Source organism: Poecilia mexicana, unplaced genomic scaffold (assembly GCF_051168715.1).
Source record: "Poecilia mexicana isolate PSO_F unplaced genomic scaffold, ASM5116871v1 scaffold_10, whole genome shotgun sequence".
In the NCBI taxonomy this organism is placed as follows: domain Eukaryota; kingdom Metazoa; phylum Chordata; class Actinopteri; order Cyprinodontiformes; family Poeciliidae; genus Poecilia; species Poecilia mexicana.
In genome coordinates this window covers 17,190,827-17,212,906 of record NW_028263379.1, presented here as the reverse complement: position 1 = coordinate 17,212,906, position 22,080 = coordinate 17,190,827, and the positions used below count along the sequence as shown (strand labels likewise).

General features: G+C 37.7%; 1 protein-coding gene across 1 annotated transcript; it reads left to right on the top strand.

Annotated features, from left to right (window-relative positions):
- Positions 1–4,808: 4,808 nt before the first annotated feature.
- On the top strand, positions 4,809–20,974 carry LOC106930094 (uncharacterized). The gene is made up of 7 exons (XM_015007435.2): positions 4,809–4,978; positions 6,137–7,703; positions 9,919–9,947; positions 12,672–12,800; positions 13,260–13,326; positions 13,435–13,542; positions 19,001–20,974. The coding sequence occupies exons 1-7, from the start codon at positions 4,878–4,880 to the stop codon at positions 19,631–19,633; spliced, it is 2,634 nt and encodes an 877-aa protein (XP_014862921.2). The 5' UTR covers positions 4,809–4,877; the 3' UTR covers positions 19,634–20,974.
- Positions 20,975–22,080: the final 1,106 nt, after the last annotated feature.

Below are 22,080 nucleotides of genomic sequence, written 5' to 3'. Positions count from 1 at the left end.
TTTTTTTGAGTAGAGAAAATTAAATCAAAAATCTGAAAGTCAAATTTGACTTCATTAAAAAAAATCTTCTGTCTTCTGTAAGTCAAAATTTTTTCTTCTTCTTCAATTGACTAAACTTTTTTTATATTGATAACTAAACTTGTGATCCACTTGAGATGAATACAACTTAGCCATTATTCTGTACAAGGCATTCAGCTTGTTTTTTAGTAGAGAAAATTAATATAAAAAATCTGAAAGTCAAATTTGACTTCATTAAAAAAATCTTCTGTCTTCTGTAAGTCAAAATGTTTTCTTCTTCTTCAATTGACTAAACTTTTTTTTATATTGAGAACTAAACTTGTGATCCACTTGAGATGAATACAACTTTGCCTTTTATTCTGTACTCTGGTCCTTTTCTTCTTTTTGTTTTTTTTTTTAAAGAGAAGTCTGTTATTTATGGCGTTATAATAGTAATGGTAACAATCCGTAGGTAAAAAGAAATTCTAAGCCTTTAAGTCTTCTCCAAACTGCATGTCAATGTAAATAGACAAATCTATACTGCCATAGGCATTTGGAAAAGCAACTGATATAACGTTAGGTTTAAGCTGTTTAAGACGGACAAAAAAGAAAAATCTCAAAGGCTCACCACAGAAACACAACTATTTGTTTTCTTAGGTTATACTGCCATAAACAAAGGAGGTTATTTGTTAACTGCATTGGTAGCTCAACACTGCCATAGGCATTAGAAAAATTAACTGACATGTTAAGACAAAGCCATTTAAGTTGGACAAAACAGAAAAACCTCAAAGGCTAACCACAGAAACACAACTACTTGTTTTCTTAGGTTAATCTATCGTAAACAATGGGAGGTGGGGGGTTATTATTCGTTAACTGTATCGGTAGCTCAAAATAGCCATAGGCAAAACTTAACTGATAAGATTTTAGCCCGTTTAGCTCGGATATAAAATCTAAAGCCTCATCACACAAACACCCCTATTAGTTTTTTTTTTTTAATTCATGCTACCGTTTTTTTCCCGTTAACTTTACCGGCAGCTCAAAATAGCATTCGAAACATTAACAGACATGTTAAGCCATTTAAGTAGGACAAAGAGGAAAACTGAAAGGCTCACCACAGAAAAGCAACTACTCGATCTCTTAGGTTATGCTACCGTAAAAAACAGGGAATTATACTCCATTAACTACCGGCAGCTCAGAGCCATAGTCGGGCATGCGTCTAGAAACATCCTGACCACTCCCCGCTTTTCTGCCCATTACGTCACGGCGTTATTATGAGTCAACCAACGGCTAACATTTGCCAAGTTTTACGTCACGGCGCCCATATTAAGACAACAGCCGTTAAGAATACCAACTGAAAAAAACAATTTCTTGAAAAACAGCTTAACCCGATTTCTTGTAGAAAGCTCAACAAAAAACATTTAGTCTGAGAAAACAAAAGATAATCACGTAATGTTTATCTTAAGCGTTCTGAAACTACGTTTTTCAAACCAAGCTAGGCGTTAACTTAGTAATCAAGTTAATAAAAAAGAAAAAAAAATAGTAATCGCTTTTAGCTTAATAATAGGGTCATTACTAGGTAATAAGTTAAAAAGCATGAGAAAAATAACGTCTATTGAGATTGGAGCCAAATGTGAAAAATGAACGGTAAAAAAAACGATTTATAGCAGTAAACATATTGTCCTACGCAATTAAATAAAAAATAAATGAATGCATCTTCTTTTTAGGATTATCTTTTGATCAAAAAAGAAAAATGCGTCAACCTGTACCGTTCGCCTGCCTTACGTGAGATCAAGAAGTGCGTCGATGTTTTGTGAAACGAAATGGCGTCCTTGCTATTTATATCCATCTGGCTCCACGTCATTCGACCAGGGCAAAGACTTATTTGTTCATCCGCTCAAAGTAGTTCCTTCTTATTGCAAACAACTACGCATCTAGAAGCGAAATGTAATAAACTATATTGCTGTACTAACGATGTAATGCCAGTTATTACAGCAAAACTGTAATAAATGACATGACACAACAAACAATTATCCAACTGAAAACGGATCCATATTATTGTGTATCTATTTAAAGTACACAAATCCATTAAAGTATGGCAATAATATAACTAAGGTTGAAATACAAAAACATTTTTGCTTATTGTAGAGATTGTGCTTATATTATTGAGCTTATATCATGATTAAAACCTTTTTAAACCGTAGTTATTCGTCTTCGAGGATAATTTTTTTAAAAGAAAACAAAACAGCCGTTGCTGGCTCCGCGGACCGATCGTAACACGTGCATGACAGGGCTCTTCAGAACCGGATGAAACCAGTATGTAGCTGGGTGAGTTGTCGGATCTACTTTCCTTTTTTACTGCATTGATAAGCAGTTTGTTGTGATTAAAAAACAAAAGAAAGCAGCAGACTCATTACTTTCAACTTCCAGGGACTATATGGAAGAATTGGTATTTTCATTTTTACTGAACTGTGCATTATTGCCTGTAAACAGTTTCTGATGTTTGCTGTATTTTATCAAAAGCCTTGGTCTCCAAAATACTCAAATACCGGTGTTGATACAATGTTATTTTTGAAGACAGGAAATGAGTTAGCATTGTGTAAGGGGAAAAACAAAGCAAGTTGGAAAACTAGATGATTCTAGAAACCTCCAGTGTAATGGAGCTGTGAAAATTGTGGAAAAGTACCAGTTAAACATTGTAGTTACTTTTGTTCACCAGCAGGGGGGTGTCGTAAAATACGTGCTATGAGTCACGTTTCTCCCAATGATGGAAAAAGCTGTTTCTCCCTTCCCCCTTGCTTTTCAATGCAGAATTGAGTTTGGGCTTGGTTACAATAGAAGAAACAAGTCTGGGCATCTATCTTATACAACTGTGTGTATTACTGTGTAGCACCCAATTGATCAGCAGCAGTTGGAGGCTGGGAAAGTATCCTGAGGCCTAGTTTCAGCCCCACCACAAAGCCAATGAATTGATCTCATTCTCTCCTAAACAGGATAAAGTCAAAGCTGTGCAGACCTTTGAAAGAGAGACTTCTTCATATGACGAACAAGGCAAACAATGACTAGTAGTTACCATTATTGTGCTGAAAGGCTATATTTTTTTTTGCAATGAGTCAAAAATCTAGACAGATTATCTTTTAAAGTGAAAGCTGTAACAATGCCTTGCAAAACTATTCAAACCCCTTAAACCTTTGTTACACTTGGTCACATAAACATAGAACTCATATTCCGGTTTTATGTAAGTCACAAAATAGTGACTTTGTGAAGAGGAAGGAAAATAACATAAAAAAACTTAAAATATGAAAACTCTAACCTGCTTATATATTCAGTCATCAATAATTTGCCTCATTTACAATTGCAAGTCCTTTTCAGCATGTCTTTAGTAACTTCGCAGATTAGATTGAAATATTTGCTCATACCTTTTTCCCCAAAAAGTCTCAGTTCATTTAGAGTGGGTGGAAAACATCTACATTTCAGTCTGATTGCAACTACGCCCTTATAATACAAGAATGTGCTAAGATCCAACCCTTTTAATGTACCCCTCGCTGTTTGTCCTGCTGGAAGGTGAGCCTCTCCCACAGTCTCAAGTATTTTGCCACCTCTAGCAGGTTTGACACATTCAGGTGGAAAGCTAGCAATAGTACCTTTGCACTTGTGCAACACTCTTTCATTTCTGGATAATATATTGAACAGTGCCCATTAAGGTGCATCAAAGTGAAGAAGGGTCAATACAAATGAATACAAATCTTCATTTCTAGAAATTGTTAAAAAATAAGATCCTTCTCCTTTCAACATTATACCCTAATATGCATTGATTCATCACATTATAAGATACCAAAGTATTGTGGTTGTAATGTGACATTCCCAAGATATGGAAATGTTGAAAATGCAAGACTACTTTTGCAAGTCACTGCTAATAACAAAGTGCTATCTGATGTGACATATTTAAGCTACATTCACATTTCTACCAGAATTTGAATCATACTGTTTATGCAGTCCTTGAATAATAATTCATTAAAAAAACATTATGTTAGCAATCAAATTTACATATCTGGAAATTATGCTTAAAATAAATTGGTGCTATAATGAAAAAAGGTTGAAAAGATGTGTGTAGTCTGTTAAATTTATGTAATGAGATGACATATGTTTTGAGTGTGATTATGCATGCCTCATCTAGAAGCAGGAAATCTCTTAAAATCAATGGGGAAGAGGAAGGGCAACTCAATAGTTTTGATTGGATGTATGTGCACTTTTTGGAAATAAAACGTGAACTACTAAAAAAACAAAATGTATATATATATTCATTAAAACTGAATGAATGAATATGAAAGAGATTTAAACATGAAGTTGCGTAACCAAGAGTCAAGTTTATTAGTGCAAATAAATGGGGTTTATATAGATTTAGTTTCCTGGGGCTCTGGTCAATTGTCTCCTCGGTGAGGACAAAGGTCCCACCCTTTGTTTTGGTTCGATGAGCATCCAGCTGCTCATGCGTGATGAAAAATCAAGCCACTGTCCAGGAATTCATTCATCCCATTATTCTGAAGTTAGATGTTGAGGGAGACAAACATACACAAGAGGCACACAGACAATCCACCTGTGTACTAAATACTCAGAGGGCTGCAATTTTTGTGCAGTGTTTTATTTAATTAATTTGAGGACTTTGTAGGTTTATTAACTAGATTAGATTATTTTTTTTAGCAATATCTGCAATATGGGTACCAGTTTTTGGAAATGGTGGTAAACTTGGGAGTTATATTTTACTAAACATTAGTCTTGTAGTCAAAAACCAGGGTAAAAACAGCCACAGACTAAGCAGCAGATATTTAGTAACCTGTGGCAGGACGGGATCTGTAGCTTGGGAACCAGGAAAGAGACGCATAATGGACAAGTTCTTTAAACCCGTCCACAGACCTTCTTTTGATCAGACTAAGAAACAGAGGAACCACCATCATCATCATCACCAAGACACTCGTTCACAGAGGTAGGAAGGTTATTTTTACCCAAAGAGAAAGAAAAACAAAATCTAGAGCTTCATAGTAAACATAAAGCTGAAATCAGATGTTTACAAGAAATGTATAAAAAAATAGATTGCAATTTTTTCTCACTGTTTCCGATTAAATCAGACTACTCTCTTCCTGTTTGTCATTACAATTTGCAAAATTATTTTATAACTAATTTTTAGAAAGATGATAGAAATAATGTTTTTGAGCATATGAACTTTTGTCAAAATATGATTCCTTAGCATTTAACTTCTGGGAAACATTTTGGGTAAAACATTGTCTTGTTTCCTTGAATTCTGGCCCATTCTTTATGACAGAACTGGTGTAACTGAGGGAGTTTGAAGACCGTTACAAACGGTCTTCAAACTCCCTCCGTTTGAAGACCGTTCAAACGGAAATTTTCAGTAGACTGAGATCGGAACCTCGTGATGGTCACTCCAAAACAATTACTTTGTTGTATTATTTGCATTACTGTCTGTTTGGAGGACTTGGTGAGGTCCATGGTTTAAAATCCTAGGAGATGTAATGAAATGTTGCTTCTGTATTCACACATAAAGGCTGAGCATGTTAGCATTTATTTTGTAAAACGTTTCAGTCACTGCTGCAACAAAACACCCACACAAGTTAGTTTACTTCACAGTTGAGATGGTGTTCTCAGTAATGCCAATGTCTACCTTGTTTGCACTGTTGTAACAATTGTTACTGTGATTAGTTTGATCAGTCCATGGGACATGTCTCCAAGTAACACTGAGCATGTATGATGGTGCAGGAGTTAAGACTGTTGCCTTACTTTCTCCAAGGATTCACAAAAATTAAAAGGGTGTAGAAATGGATGGATGGATGGATGGAAAGATCTCTTGTAACTATTGTATCATGTTGGCTTTCACAAAATTGTTTAGTAAGACATAGGCATTGTAAACTTTACTGTATTTAAATTTCTAACTTTGAAGAAAGTATTTAAAAATAGCTAAAAGGAATCTCACTCACATTTTTCTGGTATTCAGCAAATACAAATAATTTAGTTAATTCTTACTGACTAATCAAGAAACATGTTCTTTTTAAAGTATCTGTTAAAATGTGTTTTTAACTCCATGTGTGGATACAATTGGCACATTATGTTTCTTTTTAATTTGATGTAGGTATTCGAAGCTCGATGACAGTGATAGGCATACAGACGACAGCCGGGGGCACCATCGCCGCCACCAGTACAGTGAATATCTCTATGACAGCCCCCATCCCGATGCCCAGTATCTGTACCACCAAGACATTGAGAAACTTTATGACCACCGAACTTCTGTTACCCTCTCCAGGGCCTCTTCCTCTTCACTCTCCTCCACTTCTTCCTCCTCTTCCACTTCTTGGTACACAGAGACAAGTGCCAACGAACCCTTCTCCCTTCAGCAAGCTGAGAGGCCGCAGCATTCCCTGTCCTGCTCCAATATCTCGGATGTGCGCAGAGCTTTCAGAGATGATGACAGCAGCGAGCCCATTGTCTTTGCCACTGTCAAGCACAGCAAAAAGGGCAACATTGTCAGCAAGTTGAATGATGGCTCACTCCAAAGCAGAAATAATGATCTCTACGACCTGAACAGAGGTCACAGTCGAAGTGAAGAAGGGCTTCTGCAGTGCAATGAAATAGATGGCGGTAGAGGACGGTCCAAAGTGTCTACAATCGACCACGGGCCCTTGTTTAAGACAACTAGTCTGAACCGAAGCTTGGCTTTCAGTGAGGAGGACATTGTTTTAGGGGTGCCCAGGGGTCCCAAGAGGGCAGTCTCTTCGAGTCAGTTACCCAGCAAGGGGATACTCAAAAACAAGGAGAATAACAATGACATTCGCAAGGCTAAGTCAATGGAGGTACTTTCTCCAAGAGTCACCACGGGAGAAGGTCAAAGTGGGCAGAAAGGGAAAGGTATCACTCAGGTTGAGATAGAGCAAGCCCGGGCAAACTTTGTGGAGGGAAAGTTGCAGTTTTCAGCTTTTTTAGATGAGATCACAAAACAGGTTATGAGTCCTTCCCAACTCTCCATCTTTGGCGTGAACCCCAACAAAACAACTGAGAAGACCCCTTCCCCAGTCCCCAAACCTGAGCCAGTCAAGCCTGAGCTTCCTCCCAAGAAGCACAGAGGTGGGAAACGGAGTGACACCGAGCTCCCATTGAAGCAACACAGCAGGCAAGTGAAACCGACCATCGGCTCGCGAAAACATTCAGACTGCTCCGATTCGGACAGGCTGACAACATACGTAGCAAGGAAGCACCGCGGCAGCCCCCCACCTCGTCACTACACGCAATCTGCCGGCCATGGACGGAAAGATAGGAGGCCCTCTCCAACTGGAGACTCCATGTCAGGGGACAGATACGGCAGATATGGGCCTCATCATACAGACGGAACCAGCACCAGTCCTGAACCAGCCCAACCCAAGCAGCGCCACCACCGCAAATACTATCCCAGCAACTTTCAAAACCAAAACCCACATACCCAACACTTCCCAATGCAGACGCACCATGAGGCTGAGCACGGAGGGCTGAGCAACTCCCCTCCACACTCATCCCAGCTTGCAAGACAAGGGTTCGGCTCTGAGTCCTCATCCACAAAGTCCGACTCATCCAGGGGCCGAGACACTGCCTCCACGGCTACCAGCCACAGCTCAGAGCAGGGATGCCAACCCCAGTCACAGCCCTTGGGGATCTCTAAGCAGCACAGGGTAAGCTAAAACAATAAGATGTCTGATAGTTTCAGCAGAAAAAAGATCTAAGGCCATAGCTGACTAAAATCTAACTCAAGGTTCTTCATCTGAGCCCTTCCTCACAGTTTTTCATCCTTCAAAGCCCACAGATATGAGTGATATTCCAAACCAGGATTAGTTTTCACACGTTATCTTGACACGTAAAAGTAAAAACGAAGGACATGTTTTAAAAAGGTCCACTAAAGTGGTGTTTTGACAAAGGTTGTGCAATTTGTAAGTAACCAAAACTAGTATCAGCCAACTTGATTCAGTCTACAGCACACATTAATGTCAGGTCAAGTCAACCCAAAAGACAATAGCCCACGTTGACTTAAAGTTTATGTAAAACAAAGGGAGTTTTCCGTTGAAATGCACACCCTTGGTAAGGATGTGTAAAATGTCATAAAACAAGTTTTTTGTTGCAGTACCAAATAAAAATGCAGAACCTTACAATTAATATTTGGAGAATGTTTTTCCCCCATGATTTTTCATCATCAAGCCTTGTTTCCAGTTCCAGTTTCTTTTAACTTTTTAATTATTTTAACTCAAAATAATAGAGGCAACATTAACACACATCTGCCTTACAACCTTGACTTAGAACTGTTTCGTCATAAATCTTTTGGATTAAGGATTCTCAGACACCATCATCAGCTTAATAATAATACACAAGTCATGAAAATTAACATGCAGGTTCCGTGCTTCATGTTTTCTTGTCTTTCCCTTTTTTAAGAGAAACTGGGGTACATGTCATGAATGTCATGGGTCATTATTTAAAAGTTGATTGATACTCTAATCAGTTTAATTAGCATATATTATGAAAATAAACATATAGGCACCTTACTTGATTGCATGCTCCCTTGTCTTTCCCATTTTAGAGAGAAATTGGCTTATGACATGGAGTTGGATGGATTACAAAATAAAAGTTCCTTTACACTGATTAACTCAATAAATAAATAACTTATAAAGACCAAGACAAAGCCAATCTTGATCTTAATAATAATATTAATTGAATATGTTCTCTTCTCTTTCCTATTTTGTAAGGAAGTGGGCCTCTGATGAACTTAAACATTCATTTGATAAATATGCTTATTATTTCTTAATAAATATCACTAGTTTTTTTTTTTCAACAAAATACAGATACTAAAATTGAAGGTTGAAGTTTTCAAATATTTTGGTTTGCATAATAATAATATATATAATAAACATAATAATTTGCCCGGACAAGTTCAGAATTAAGTCCATCAAATGACTTAGCAGAGTGAAACTGTTGATTATGGTATAAAATTAGCCCAGATGAAGGTCCTGAAGACAGAAATAGCACTAAATCTCTCTACAGAGTGAAGTGCCTGAACAAATTAAAAGCAACGTTCCTTCTTTCTTGCAGAGGCAGTGCAGCTGAGTCAGAGGGTATGTGTGGGATGTGTCAAATACTCCGCATTGCAAGCTGACTCATCCTCCAGCTATGCAGCAGATAACTCTCCTGTGCTTCTATGGGACATTTCCTTTGAAAGGCTCTAATTTGTCACTACTGTGACGTTTTGTTTGTTCCCGAGGCGTTGCTCCTTCTGTTCTCTGAAATGACTGTGCATTCAGAAAATGAAACGGCACTCCCACAACCCATTTGTACCTCATTCCAGATACCTCGATGAGAACTGGTATGAGGATAATTTTACACATCATTATATAAGACTTCCCTTTCACGGGGTGTTGGAACTGCTCATACATGATGACAACAGGAAAAACCGGGGAACATTTTAGACAGAACAGATCGATACTTGTGGGACTCCAGGCATTATTCAATAATTTATTGAATCTCTCAGATCCTCAGTAATGTGGTCGAGGCGTGTCCTGGTTATACAATTTCCGTTGCCCTCGTTGTAACTCTATCCTGTCTCTGTTTGCTTGCTAATGGTATCAAGTGAAGCTAGTTCTTTAGTCATAGTTATTGTCATTTAAATCTCCAAATCTCTGGAATTCAAAATAAATCATGCAAACTGTGGAGCTGAAGAGCTTTGATTCAGTCACAGGGCTGTAGAAATAATCCCTCCCAGATTCAGATACAATCAGATCATCTACAATTTAGTGAATCTAAAATTCTCTTAAAACGTTTGTGAAATATTTATTGGAAGCCTTCTGTCCTTGTATTTCCTGCCATGTCTCACTTCCTGTCTATGTGTTCTTGTCTTTATTATAGAACATGCTATGCGATCCGGACCACCTTCAGTAAGTGTCCTCTGTGTTTGTCTTTTTTTTCTCTTGATTCGCTCTGTGCGAGAGGATTTATTGATCCCAATAATGAGTGTTCTCCTGTTTAAAAAAGGAGGGGAAAGTTTTGTCATGGAACTAATTTATGTAACAAACTCGATCTCATCGCTAATGCAGTCACATGAAAGGGTGTGGGGGAAAAAAAAAATCATCAGAATGACTATATATATATATATATATATATAGTAATACTACTATTTGCTACATTGTCATAGATGATACATAATTCAAACACCAGATTTTGTCATTTTTGCAAAGAACTTTTTTTTTTTTTTTGCAAATTTGTTCATTATTATCTATTTAAAAGTCAGAAATAAATTCCTCTATTACCTCCCAATTCATTCATTAAAATGTAGAAAGACTTTGAAGCCAGATGACGGGTTCTGTACGGTCCGGTCCTTGATGTCATTCCTATTTTGTAAAACATAAATCATTGATTGGTACTACGCATGTCTTGTTAATGCAGTACACTGTGTGCAGGTTACAGATGTGAACTATCAGCTCTTCTGACTGTGTCTCTCTTTAAACCTGTGGAACAGATTGTACTATTCAGTCTTGATTAGCAAACATTTTCCTTCAGTTTTTCTGATTCATAACATGAAGAGGAATACATGATATCTCTTTGGATTGACATAAGCAGCACGATGACTTGCAACCAGGACTCACTGAAATCAGCTTTGACATATTAATTCCCTTATCAAAGTCCCAATTCTGAGCTACATTGATATGACAAGTAGATTAGGCTGCAAGCTAAAAGCCCCTACTTAAAGTATTTTACATGAACAAATAATTTATTTTCCTCTTTTACTTGAAGAAGAGAAACCCCACCGCAGCATTTATCATAATAACCATGCCCACTTCCACTTTCTGACTAATCACAATTACAACTGAAAAACATTTGTGCTAGTAGTAAGTCTGGGCCAAAAATGACTTTCTCTTGTTTTTGCAGCTCCAGGAGGGAGAACATTATTTTCTGTTCTTGCAGAAAAGGTCTTGGCATTAAATGCGAGGCCTGGTCTCATAGTGCACTGGTCTTGTAGTCAGAAGTTGCAGTTTTTGAATCCCAAAACAGAAAAAAAATAGGACTAATTTAGAAACTGAAATTGTTAGTCCTAGTGAGTTGGAAGTTCCCAAGAAGTCCCAAGGTCAGATATCTTAGTACGCCGTTCTGTTACATCAAATGTAGGAAAAGTTGCTAGGCGGAAGAGTTTACTACCTTATTGTTTATATCTCATCAAACCAGGTTTCCACTGGTGTACTGACAATGTTATTGTACAGTTTATTTTCATCCAAATTGACCAAATGTGAATGCTTAAAATATAGAAAAATGCATAGTTATTGGCTTGTTATACTAATAGTTGTTTGCACCACAAGAAAGGGAAAATCACACTGGTTTTCCAGCTCACATGTACAACAAGCTCAATACAGTGACTTAACGACCACCTCTAAAGCTGAACTTCCAAAGCAAAAATGCACTCAGTAAATGATATATAGGTTTGGTTGAAGGCCTCATGAGAGATTTCTGTTATGGTGAATAGATTTGTAGTCAGAGTTTACATTTCAGAGATTTCTTAGGAAGGAATTTTCACATTGAACATCTGGGATGTCCTCAAAGAGCCTCTCAGGTAGAAATCAAGTATGGGTTTTACACAAAGCTTCAACATTTAGAGACCTGTCCGTCATTTGATTGGATTGTATCTCAGTAAAGCAGTGGTCAGAACTCACTGAATTCAGAGGTCACTCAGTAGACACTTCTTCATTATCCAACGTGGCTGCTCCATGTATAAAATGTAGTGAAAGTTTTGGGAATAAATAGTTCCTTTCTTTTGTCTGTGCTGTTCTGTTTCTGTTTATCCATGTTTTTCTTGTTCATACAACAGAAATATGTCCTGCTAACAGTTTTATCTCCAATGGTTTTCCAACAACTTTGAAAGAGAAAGCATTGAACTCAGATGTGATGCCAATCCTAGACCCAAAGACTGATTTCAATCTCCATTTGAATGTAGCATTTGAAGTGTAGATTAGTTGTAGACTGAAAATGAAACCAGGACCTTCTGGTTCATCGTAAACTACAAAAATGAAACAGAAGGATTTCTGATGCGGGAATTCCTACATGGAAAGTCCCCAGAGTTTGATATCCAAAATGGACTGTTTTTATGTCACAGGTACACAGATCTGAAGAGTATGTTTGTCTTCTTTTTCTGCTTAAATGGGTTGATCGGTGGCAAATACATTGCTATTGGTTTGTAATGCTAACAGCAGTTAGCACTTCAACAACGAGACAATCAAAGTGATTACAGCAGATGCTATAAAGCCCAAATCTCACATCCTGCCAACATTTAGTGAAACCATCATAATTCAGATAGACACATGCAGTAACATGTGATGAGCATATTTATAATCTAATAGGATTGTAGGTAAAATAGATTAGGATTTTTACCTAAGAGTGGCCCTTTCTTGAAAATGACTATTTATGATAAAACTGCTATGGGTGCAACAGCAGGGGCTGATTAAATTTACCCAACAATAACTCAAAACAAGATGTTTGACAATATCCAAGTGCTACTCAGATTTCCCTGATATCCTTTAGCCCTGTCTTTGCAGCACAAAGCAGATAGCAGATATCGCCAGTCCTTATTTATGGAGTCAAGCTGTCCTCCCCTCCCCCATCTCTGTGTTCAGGGCGTTGCAGGAGGAGAATGCTGATCTCCACCAGAACCTGCTGCAGACCGTGGTTTGCATTGAGAGCCTGGAGGCAGAGCTGCAGAGGACCAGAGACGAGCTCAGTCATGTCAAGGAGAAATATAAAAGGTGATTTGTGCAGATAAATAAGGCAGATCTTTAAATGTGCAGCAAGATGACACAAGACACAAAAAATACCACATGTAAGAGGCAATCACTGTAATGCAAGGGCTTGCACAAGGATGTTATGGATTAAATGATCTATGCAGCATTCTGCATCAGCAATACGAGCCGTAGAGTTTACCAAATTAACAGAGAGAGGCCAACTAAAACCGTCCACAGTCGCTGGTCAGGCCTGAATCTGTTACCAAACAACTGCTGCTGCATACTAAGCACATACCGGTCGTTCCTCAGCATGCTGCAGCTACTGGGATGAATGGTTGCCTCACACTGGGCTCCAGTTGGGAGTCATTTGTTGCACACTCATTATTTTTAAGTGTACGTTTGCTACTCTCAGACAGCTGCTATTACATGTCCGGAAGCCCAGCTTAAATAATAATTATGTATTTATTTTCTGTTGTTACAAAGCCTGCTGCAGACACATAGTGGGACAAAAGAGGCAAATAATCTACTGGGAGAGCACCTTCACAAAGCGGTGAGTCTTTGGGTGCAATAATAATAAAAAGATTAATGTGTCTTGTTTTGCAACTTGTTGCATTAAAAGCCTAACGTGTCACTCTGTTCTTCTCCCGTGTGTTTGCAGTCGGAGAGCCTGAGCAGTGAGAGAAAATTTCTGCTGAATCGGGTCTCCCAGCTGGGCTCAGAGCTGAACGACGCCCACAGGACCATCGCAGCGCTGGAGAACATTAACGTGAGTATACTGCCATCTAATGGACACGTATGCACACTTCAACTCAAGGCCAACCAAAGGCTGTCCTGAGGAGAAAAACTCTGAAAATACACTAGCACTATTTTACCAAAAGTAAAGATAGATCACCAGTATGTGTGACATGTGCTACTTCACTTTTACTGACTTTTATTTTATTACCACCAAATACACATTATTTCTAATACAAGCCTCTATTAAAATCTTTATTTGCATAATGCATTAAGGTAAAAACATTTAGATTGCATGGCTGATAATATTTTTATTGCCTTTCTCTGAAGTTGTAGTGTGCAGTAGCTACTTTTTAGTGCTGAAAATTCCAACAAATATCAACTAAAAACACAAAATGTTGGAAGTTATATATAAATACAATGACAGCGTGAGGGAGTATGATTATTCATAAATAAAGGTTTATGCAGGGGTTGCCAACAAATAAAGAAATTTAACATATTTGCAAAAATTACAATATAAAAATATATTGTGCATACGGTGGTAAAACTTTGTAAATATCTGTAGTTTTGGCAGCCTGAGGTTCATGTCCTTGAGGACGCATTGCTTGGGTGTGAGAATGTGAAAAGACAGCTATTAGTTTTGCCCTAAACAGATTTGAACTTTATGGAAGAGGGACAATAAGAAAACTGTTGCTAAAAGAGAGCTGGATGGAACTACAAGTGAGGTTCTCAGGTTTAAATTTGTCAAAACAAAAACTGAAAACCCTAATCTTGTTTGATCATGTCAAGTTCTAAAAGCTTCAGCCAGCCAGCTCTTCTTTGTTGGTAGTTTATTAAAACAATAAGAACTTGAGAACATTGTCACAGTGAGAAAATGTTTTACAGTGCAAGGACGTGTCAATAAGAGCACAATGGTTGGATAGTCCATAAGATGACCCAACTAGTTTCCTGTCCTAATTTGATAATCACTTACACATTACACATTATGAATTAATTTGCTCCAGACTCTGTTCTGAACAAAATGTTTTTGTTCAGAGCAGAGACTGTGCACAGATGATTTGACCAGAGTGTCTTATCAGCTGATCGCTCTTCCTGCCAGTATTTGACCCAGCTTGGTGTGTTTATCAAACACACTGGGTCACAGTGACCGCTCCCATGATCCTGTTGCCTTAAACTCATAAACGTATCCATACCCTCCTTTCAGGCATCCAAATCCTCAACTCTAAATGAAGGTTTTTCTACTAAGCTAATAAAATACATCAAGATTTGTGGCTAAAATGTACAAAACGTGACGGCACTTTTGCAAGTTGTTTCATGTCAATCATCTAGGTTAAAAAAACTTCTTTAACATTCAATGTTATACTGATTTTTGTGTCTCTAAGTCACTTGAAAAGGTACAAAATCCAAAGTGGACGTTTTTATTGATTAAGTAATCTGTTAAAAGCACGGGAAGTTTTTGTTCTGCTGATCTCACCACATCTCAGAGTCAGACTCTCTGTCAGGTTGTTTCCAACCTTTATACTCTCTGCAGCGTCTGTGAGGTGGATTGGTCTCACCGAGGTAGCAGGTTATAATTTTATCACAGGAAAAAAATAGAGTAAAATGTGTTGAAAACAATTATACTTAATTTTGTTTGATTTTGTTTCGATTGCTGTACACCGAAACCAAAGGTTACCTCACAGGAAAGGCGGAGTTGAGTCTAAACACAGATTGAGGAATCAAAGTGCGTCATGGGAAATACAAAGGCTTCACATACTAAACCATGAAATCATCATGAGTTTGAACAAATTCTGACATTAAACATCTTAATGTCTTAACCCCTAGAACCCGACGGACCCACCGGTGGGTCCAGCTGCCACGACCTCGGCTTGCTCTGTAAACAAAGGCTCCACGTGCCTTTAAATTTTTTTTTATTTTTTATTATCCGCTAAAAGAGGCTTTGATCTTTCAAAAACTATTCCGCATAAAGGTTTTGCCCAAAATGTTAAGTTTAAATTTATTTATACCCCCTGAGGGTGTAAGAGGTTTTAAATATGCTTCAGGAATTGAGTATTTTGAATAGAGTTGGAGACTTCTTCCTGCTGCAGAGTCAAAATTAATCTAATTTAAAGTAGAAAAGGACAAAACAACAAGGTCTGTGGGCTTTAAGTGGTGTAGACTTCCATTTGTCACCCCTAAGGAGCCGATCGGGACTTTACTTCAGGGGAAATTGAGAGAAAAGTCATGGATGCAGGTCATCAGCCTCTTAATGACTCTTTTAAAGTCTCAAGTAATTATCTGTTTTGTGCAGGAGGGATGTGCTAGACAGAACAATCTGTTTTATCTAACACAGAGCTGGAGTCATCCTCCTTACTCAAAACTGGAAAAAACATTTTGAAGTTTTAAAATAGCAGACCATCTTATTTTCTATGCTTATTGTGCAAAAGTTTGAAGTCATCTATATTTAAAATTTATTTCCAAGAAACATGAGTTTCTTGTAATCTAACAAAAGGCAAAGAAAAGGTTATTTCTCTTTTGTATAGCATAATTATTGATTGAACAAGATATTTTGAATTGCTAAAAGAAAAACAAAAAACAAGCAAAATAAAATAAAAAAAAATCATCACATACACCAAGAAACACCAAGTATTTCACAAAACAACAACCGCTCGAGACATGGTCACAGTAAAACAAATAAAATTTAAGCAAATAAAGAACCAAAACATGATTGGAAAGACATCAGTTGTTGCCTTTTACACAAAAGCTGCTGTCAACAGTAATGATTTTAAAGAGCTTCCATTTTCTGACGATTTCAGTGAGTTGGTCCAAAAATACTGACTGTAGGAACTCACTGCTGCCTCCTAGTGTCGGTTCTGTGAACTGGTCTCTGATGACCTAAGGGGTTTGAATGTATCATAAAATACATTTAGACCCAAGACAAACTCGGTGCCTTCTAGACCATTAGCAAAATTTTACAATCTATTTGTTGACAAACAGGACAGGATAGTGTAGGAAACTGGCTTATGGACTTGTGTAAAATTATTTTCTGGGGTTAGTCAGGACTCTGGATTAGATCTGAACTGCAGTGTCCTGCTTTGAAAAGCAACCATATACTCTGTTTTTTAGTGGATGGTTTGGGTGATAAAATTTCAGTCTGAAGTCTTCATGTTCACCTTCCTCTGTGAAGATATTTGGATCAGATAGTTAGATATTTAGCTCAATGGAGCTAAATATCTTCAGTTTTAACTTCTAACCTGTTATTTTCTGCATTAAGCTGGAGGAAACTCTGACTCATTTACTCACATTATATTGTACAAACTGATTTATAGAGGACAACATATAAAGTTGCATGCAGAAATGTTGCTGACGGTGTTGTAGTACTCCATAATCTTTAATTAAAAGAGGTCTTAGCACATTGCCTTGAGGTACCCCATATCTGAGCTGCGTTTGCTATGATTTTAAATTACTGAATGACACAAAGATTTATTTGACACAAATCTGTCAAATAAGACTGATCACTGTTGAGACGTCCTGTAGGTTCTTTAATAATCCATTCCCATTGCTGTGATGTGATTAAAAATCTGATTGAAAACCATCAAAGATCCTTTTTTGAGATAAACTAACATTTCAATTATCTTGGCCAAAAACATTAAATTAGTAAATTAGAAAGGGACTGATGATTAATTATCAGGGAAGCATCCAGATCAGTGTTTAATGAAGTGATGCTGATCCATCTTTATTCGTGCTTTACAAATATTTCTCCTCTAAATCACAATTTTCTTTTTATTTCCTGTGGGAACATCTTCAGACCTGGCTCTTCTTTGTCTTTCACCTGCTCACCTTCCTTAAACTTAAGGACAGATCTCACTGTCAAAGCATAAATGTTTAGTATTTCCAAACGTTCGTAAAAATGTGGAAATGCTAAAAATGTTTGTTGCACAGATGAACCTCAAATATGTGACATTAGTTCCCTGCAGGTCTTTCATAATGTCACATGTAGTTTATTGCAACATAATAGCTTTGATTTCTTTACAGATTCACACTAAGACGGTAGGGAATTATGTTTATTACAAGCAGAAACTTGAATTACACAATTAATTATAGTCATATGCTATTTAATGATGTGATTCTGAATTGAAAAATCATTTTCAAATGACATTTGTTCAAGGTCTTCAGAAGGATTTCCCAGATTCTGTGTGAAAACCCATTTTGATAAGTTATACTGAGATTCATGTGTGGTATGTGTGCTCCGTCTTGATTGGTTTGTCACTTTGGTCCGCTGTAGTCCTAAATCTAAATCTGAATCTGGTCCTTTTTTTATTTTTCTCAGCTCCAATCATCTACAGACTGAAGAATTGCCCCTTCACCTGAACAACATAAACTCTTGTTGGTTTATAGAGTGTCTCTGCACATCAGTGTTCAAGTCTTTCAAAGATTCTCAAATGGATTTAGATATAAACTTGGAGCATACTTTTTTCAAAGTGGGGTCCGCAGTCCCTTTGGGAGCCACCAGGGGGCGCTTTGGGGCCTCAGAAAGCTGGAGCGTAGCTATAGAAACAAAAAATAAATAAAATAAAAAATTTCAAATACTTTTTTTAATCACAACTTTTTAATATATTTTTTTAAATCATAAAATATAATCTGTTTTCAGTCATTGTTATAAAATATAAATTAAAATAACTTACTGCATTATTACTTGAAATGCTCATTGTGTTGATTGGCTGCCAGTGAAATTCACAGAGCTATTTTGCTCCTCAAGCTCGCTTCGCAAGTGCAAAATGGGCAAGATTTTGACAATATGAGGACCAAAGGAAACGACCTGCTGCAAAAAATCCTTAGAAACTCACAGAAAACTAAGATCAGAATGCATGAGGCAGCATTTATGCTAAATAAATGTATTAATTATTGAATACTGAAAAAAGTGAGAAAAACTTGCAAAAGTTGGTGTTTCTTTACATTCTGAAAGTTTGCAAAGGAGTCTTTGCCCAGAAGCTAATTGTTTGGGGGACCATGACAATAGTTTTGATCTAAACCTCTATTGTGTTAAAAACCTCTATTTTGATATAAACCTTAAATACACCCTGCATGTATTTAAGGATGTTGTCCTGCTGGAAGGAGAACCACTGGGACTGTAATTAATAACAGATGCTCGTTATGCCTGTGTTTGTCAAGTCATGAAATTACTTTCCATGACAGAATGTCGCTAAAAATACGCGTGATATTATTTTAAATATATTTTTTTGTCATTAATGTGGGCACTAAGTGCTCCCCCCCCCTGTTTTCTTTAAATTTCAGCAGCCCACATAAGGAAATGTATCCATCCACTTTTCTACAACAATGTATTTTTCTTTCTTTTAAACCTAAAACAGAAAACAGGGCTCTTTAAAAATTGCAACAAAATTCCCAAAGTAGATATTTATCAACATTTATAAGTTTTCTATGTTTAAAAGGTCATGTACCATTTGCAGCGCTGACAGCAAACAGTTAACCTGTGTTTGGTTTCTTCCCTGCAGGTACCAGTTTTGGTAAAGGAGCTCCTGGAGAAATATTTTGGTTCTGCTGAAGCCATTCAAACTTTTCTCACAAACTCTTTTCCGACCAGCCAGCAGACAGATGGCCAATCCTGCGATCCTAGAGCAGAGGAAGCAGCACAAGGTTGCCTGAGCGAGTCAGAGGCAGGTCGGCAGAGGGTCACGGCCTTCATGCCGATTAAACAGGCTCTGACCCCAGCTAAAAATGAGGGCAGTCTTCCAGGCCAGCATGAGTCCACTCACGGTCCATCGTTCTCTCTGGCTGAAATGGGAGCAGCTTCCTATAAAACCACAGCTCCCAGTTATCCTGCCAGACCACAGCCTGTTTACCCACAAACCCAGCAGCAGTTACTGCGGAGCGCTGCCCACACCGACGCCGCTCCAGACCCTCAGCACGCCCACGCGGCGGGTGACAGATGGGAAGGAAGAGGAGGGTTGAAGGTGCTGCTCTTCGAGCAGGATGCAGGGGACGTGAACTCCATGTCGGCCCAGCAGATCCTGGATGATTTCATGCATCATCTGCAGGCACACAAGGAGGCCGGGGGAGGGAAGGAGCAGCAGAGTGGGCAGGAGTGGATGAACGGGGTGGAGCAGGCAGGGAAAGTGGGAGACTGAGATCGCCATGTGAGGAGCTTATTCCTGTCCTAATTATTTGCCAGCAGTGATTGTTCTTTAGGTGGCTAAAAGAGTCAGAGGGTGTAGATCTATTTAATTAATACATGATGTTGTGTTTGTAGAGTTTTATATAGCTGAATGAAGCTAACACTTCAAGGTTGGAAACAAAAACAGTTCAGAGCAACTTTTGCGAACAAAAAGAAGAGATTTGCATATGCCATCTGGAATGTTCATGTCTAAAAGATATTATTTTTAAATATTCACACAATGTGTTTTCTATCAAGTTGTAGTCCCCAAAACAGTGCAGAAAATACCGTTACATATTTGTAACACTGAATAGAAAGTCCCCGTTAACTCTGAAAATGTAGAACATTTGTTTAACAGCTAAACAAAAATAGATTTTGAATGATAGGGATGATTTCAGATGAAAACTGTTCACTCAGTTTCATTTACTGAGCAGCTTCAGTTGAATCTTGGTATGAATTAGCACAAGACAAAAACAAACTAAAAATGTATACACCCGGGGTTTCAACGACAAGAAAACACTAAACTGGAAAGTTTAAGCAGAAGGTCTTTCTGTTAATTTTATGTAATTTGTGAATTGTTAAGTCTTTCTAACTGAGGACAAATACAACTTTAAAGAGAAAATTGGCAGAAAATCTCTCAAACATGTTGAAAAAAGTATTTGGCCACACTTGAAACGATGTCATGTTTAAATATAAACTCTTTAATATGCTGTTGGTTCCCATTTTTCAGCTGCAAGAACTTCTTCTCTTCTTTGAGAGGTTTTCATAGAACATTTTTGTGTTGATTTGTTCTGTAGAGCATTTATGAGGTCAGGCACTGACGCTGGACTCAAAGGTCTGGTTGGCCTTGGAATCCCTACTTCAAACCTGTTTGATGGGATTAAAGTCTGGATTATGTGAATCAGATGAATAAAATGTCTTTACTTGGCTATAATGAGTTAAAAATGTTTGACTGACTTTCCAATTAAAAGTGGTGGCCATATACTTCTGTAAATGTTGTCTATCTCATCACATGTAATGCTTTTAAAATGCTTTCCTGTGTTATCCAGCTGTGTTATCGAGTTAAGTGTGTTAGTAAAGATGAGTATGAATGCACAGATGTACATACTTCACAGAATGTATAATTATTTAACACGGTGGTCCTTCCATGTTAAAATAGAGGCTCTATGCTGCTTTAGTGACCTTGATGTACAGTAAAATATGAATGTATGTAATATGAATGGATTTTCAAGCTGTAGATTAAACAAAAAGCAAAATTAAAGTTATTTTAGTCTGTGTAATATCAGTTTCACTATTAAATGTGCACAGTGTGTTTAATTTGTGTGTCTTTGTTACTGCAACCAGTAGAGATGCTTGTAAATGGCTTGGAATATAGACTTATTCCCATTTATTATTTTTTGTGACGATCATCAACTTTATTTCTTCCTTCAAAATGAAAACCTGAGTTGTGTATTTGCAGACCACAGTTTTTTGGTTTTTATTTGCAATATACATTTGTATAAATAAACAGGGCCGTGCAGAGACCACTAAAGGGGCAGGTGCTCAAAAAAAAAAAGGGCACATCTAACCGCATTCTAGGACAGAATATTAACAAAGACACTCAGCTTTCATAGTTTAATAAACAATAACAAAATTGTGAGATATACAATCAAAACTAAAGAAAATCTCTATATAGAGCATACAACTATGCATATGTAAGATATTTTACTAGTAATTTCTTTCTGCAGGTCTATTTTGTTATAGGAACGTACTGCTATATTTAGCAGGATATGTAAATCATAGCTAGACCACCAGACATATTTTGTCTTTACAGAATTACACTTTTAAAAATATGAACAAGGGCACAATGCAACCTTTTAGTGACTGTAATCTATTAAAAAGAGCTGCCTGTTTGCTACACTTGCAGTGGAGATGAAGATGGTCCATTCAGGAAAGCAGAGCTGCATCAAACTTTAACGTGGAACTGCAGAAAAAAAAAAAAAAAAGAAAAAATTAAATTGTTAATGCATGTCACCATGACAAAACCCTACTGAGTATTGTTTAAAAAACTTTTCTCACATGAAGTCGTGGGCAGGGCCAAAAATCGCAACAAAAGATTTCTGATGTGTGCAAATAAAAGTTTATGTTAGGCAAATAACTTTTTAAATTCACGAAACAGGAGCCCGGTTCTGTCCTTGTGTTTTATTGAGCACTAGAAAGTCGAGAAACACCAGAAAGTCGGGAACCAGCAGCGTGTCGAGAGCCAGCAGTGAGTCGGGAACCAGCAGCAACTCGAGAACAAGCAGCAACTCGAGAGCCAGCAGCCAGTCGGGAACCAGCAGCCAGTCGGGAACCAGCAACGAGTCGGGAACCAGCAGCGACTCGACGAACCAGCAGCAACTCGAGAGCCAGCAGCGAGTCGAGAGCCAGCAGCGAGTCGGG

What these genes read in the sequence shown, in the direction of transcription:
- LOC106930094 (XM_015007435.2), top strand. Translation starts at nt 4,878, where the DNA reads ATGGACAAGTTCTTTAAACCCGTCCACAGACCTTCTTTTGATCAGACT. An exon ending in GGATCTCTAAGCAGCACAGG is followed by an intron (nt 7,704 to 9,918) that starts GTAAGCTAAAAC and finishes TCTTTATTATAG; the next exon opens with AACATGCTATGCGATCCGGA. An exon ending in CAGCGCTGGAGAACATTAAC is followed by an intron (nt 13,543 to 19,000) that starts GTGAGTATACTG and finishes TCTTCCCTGCAG; the next exon opens with GTACCAGTTTTGGTAAAGGA.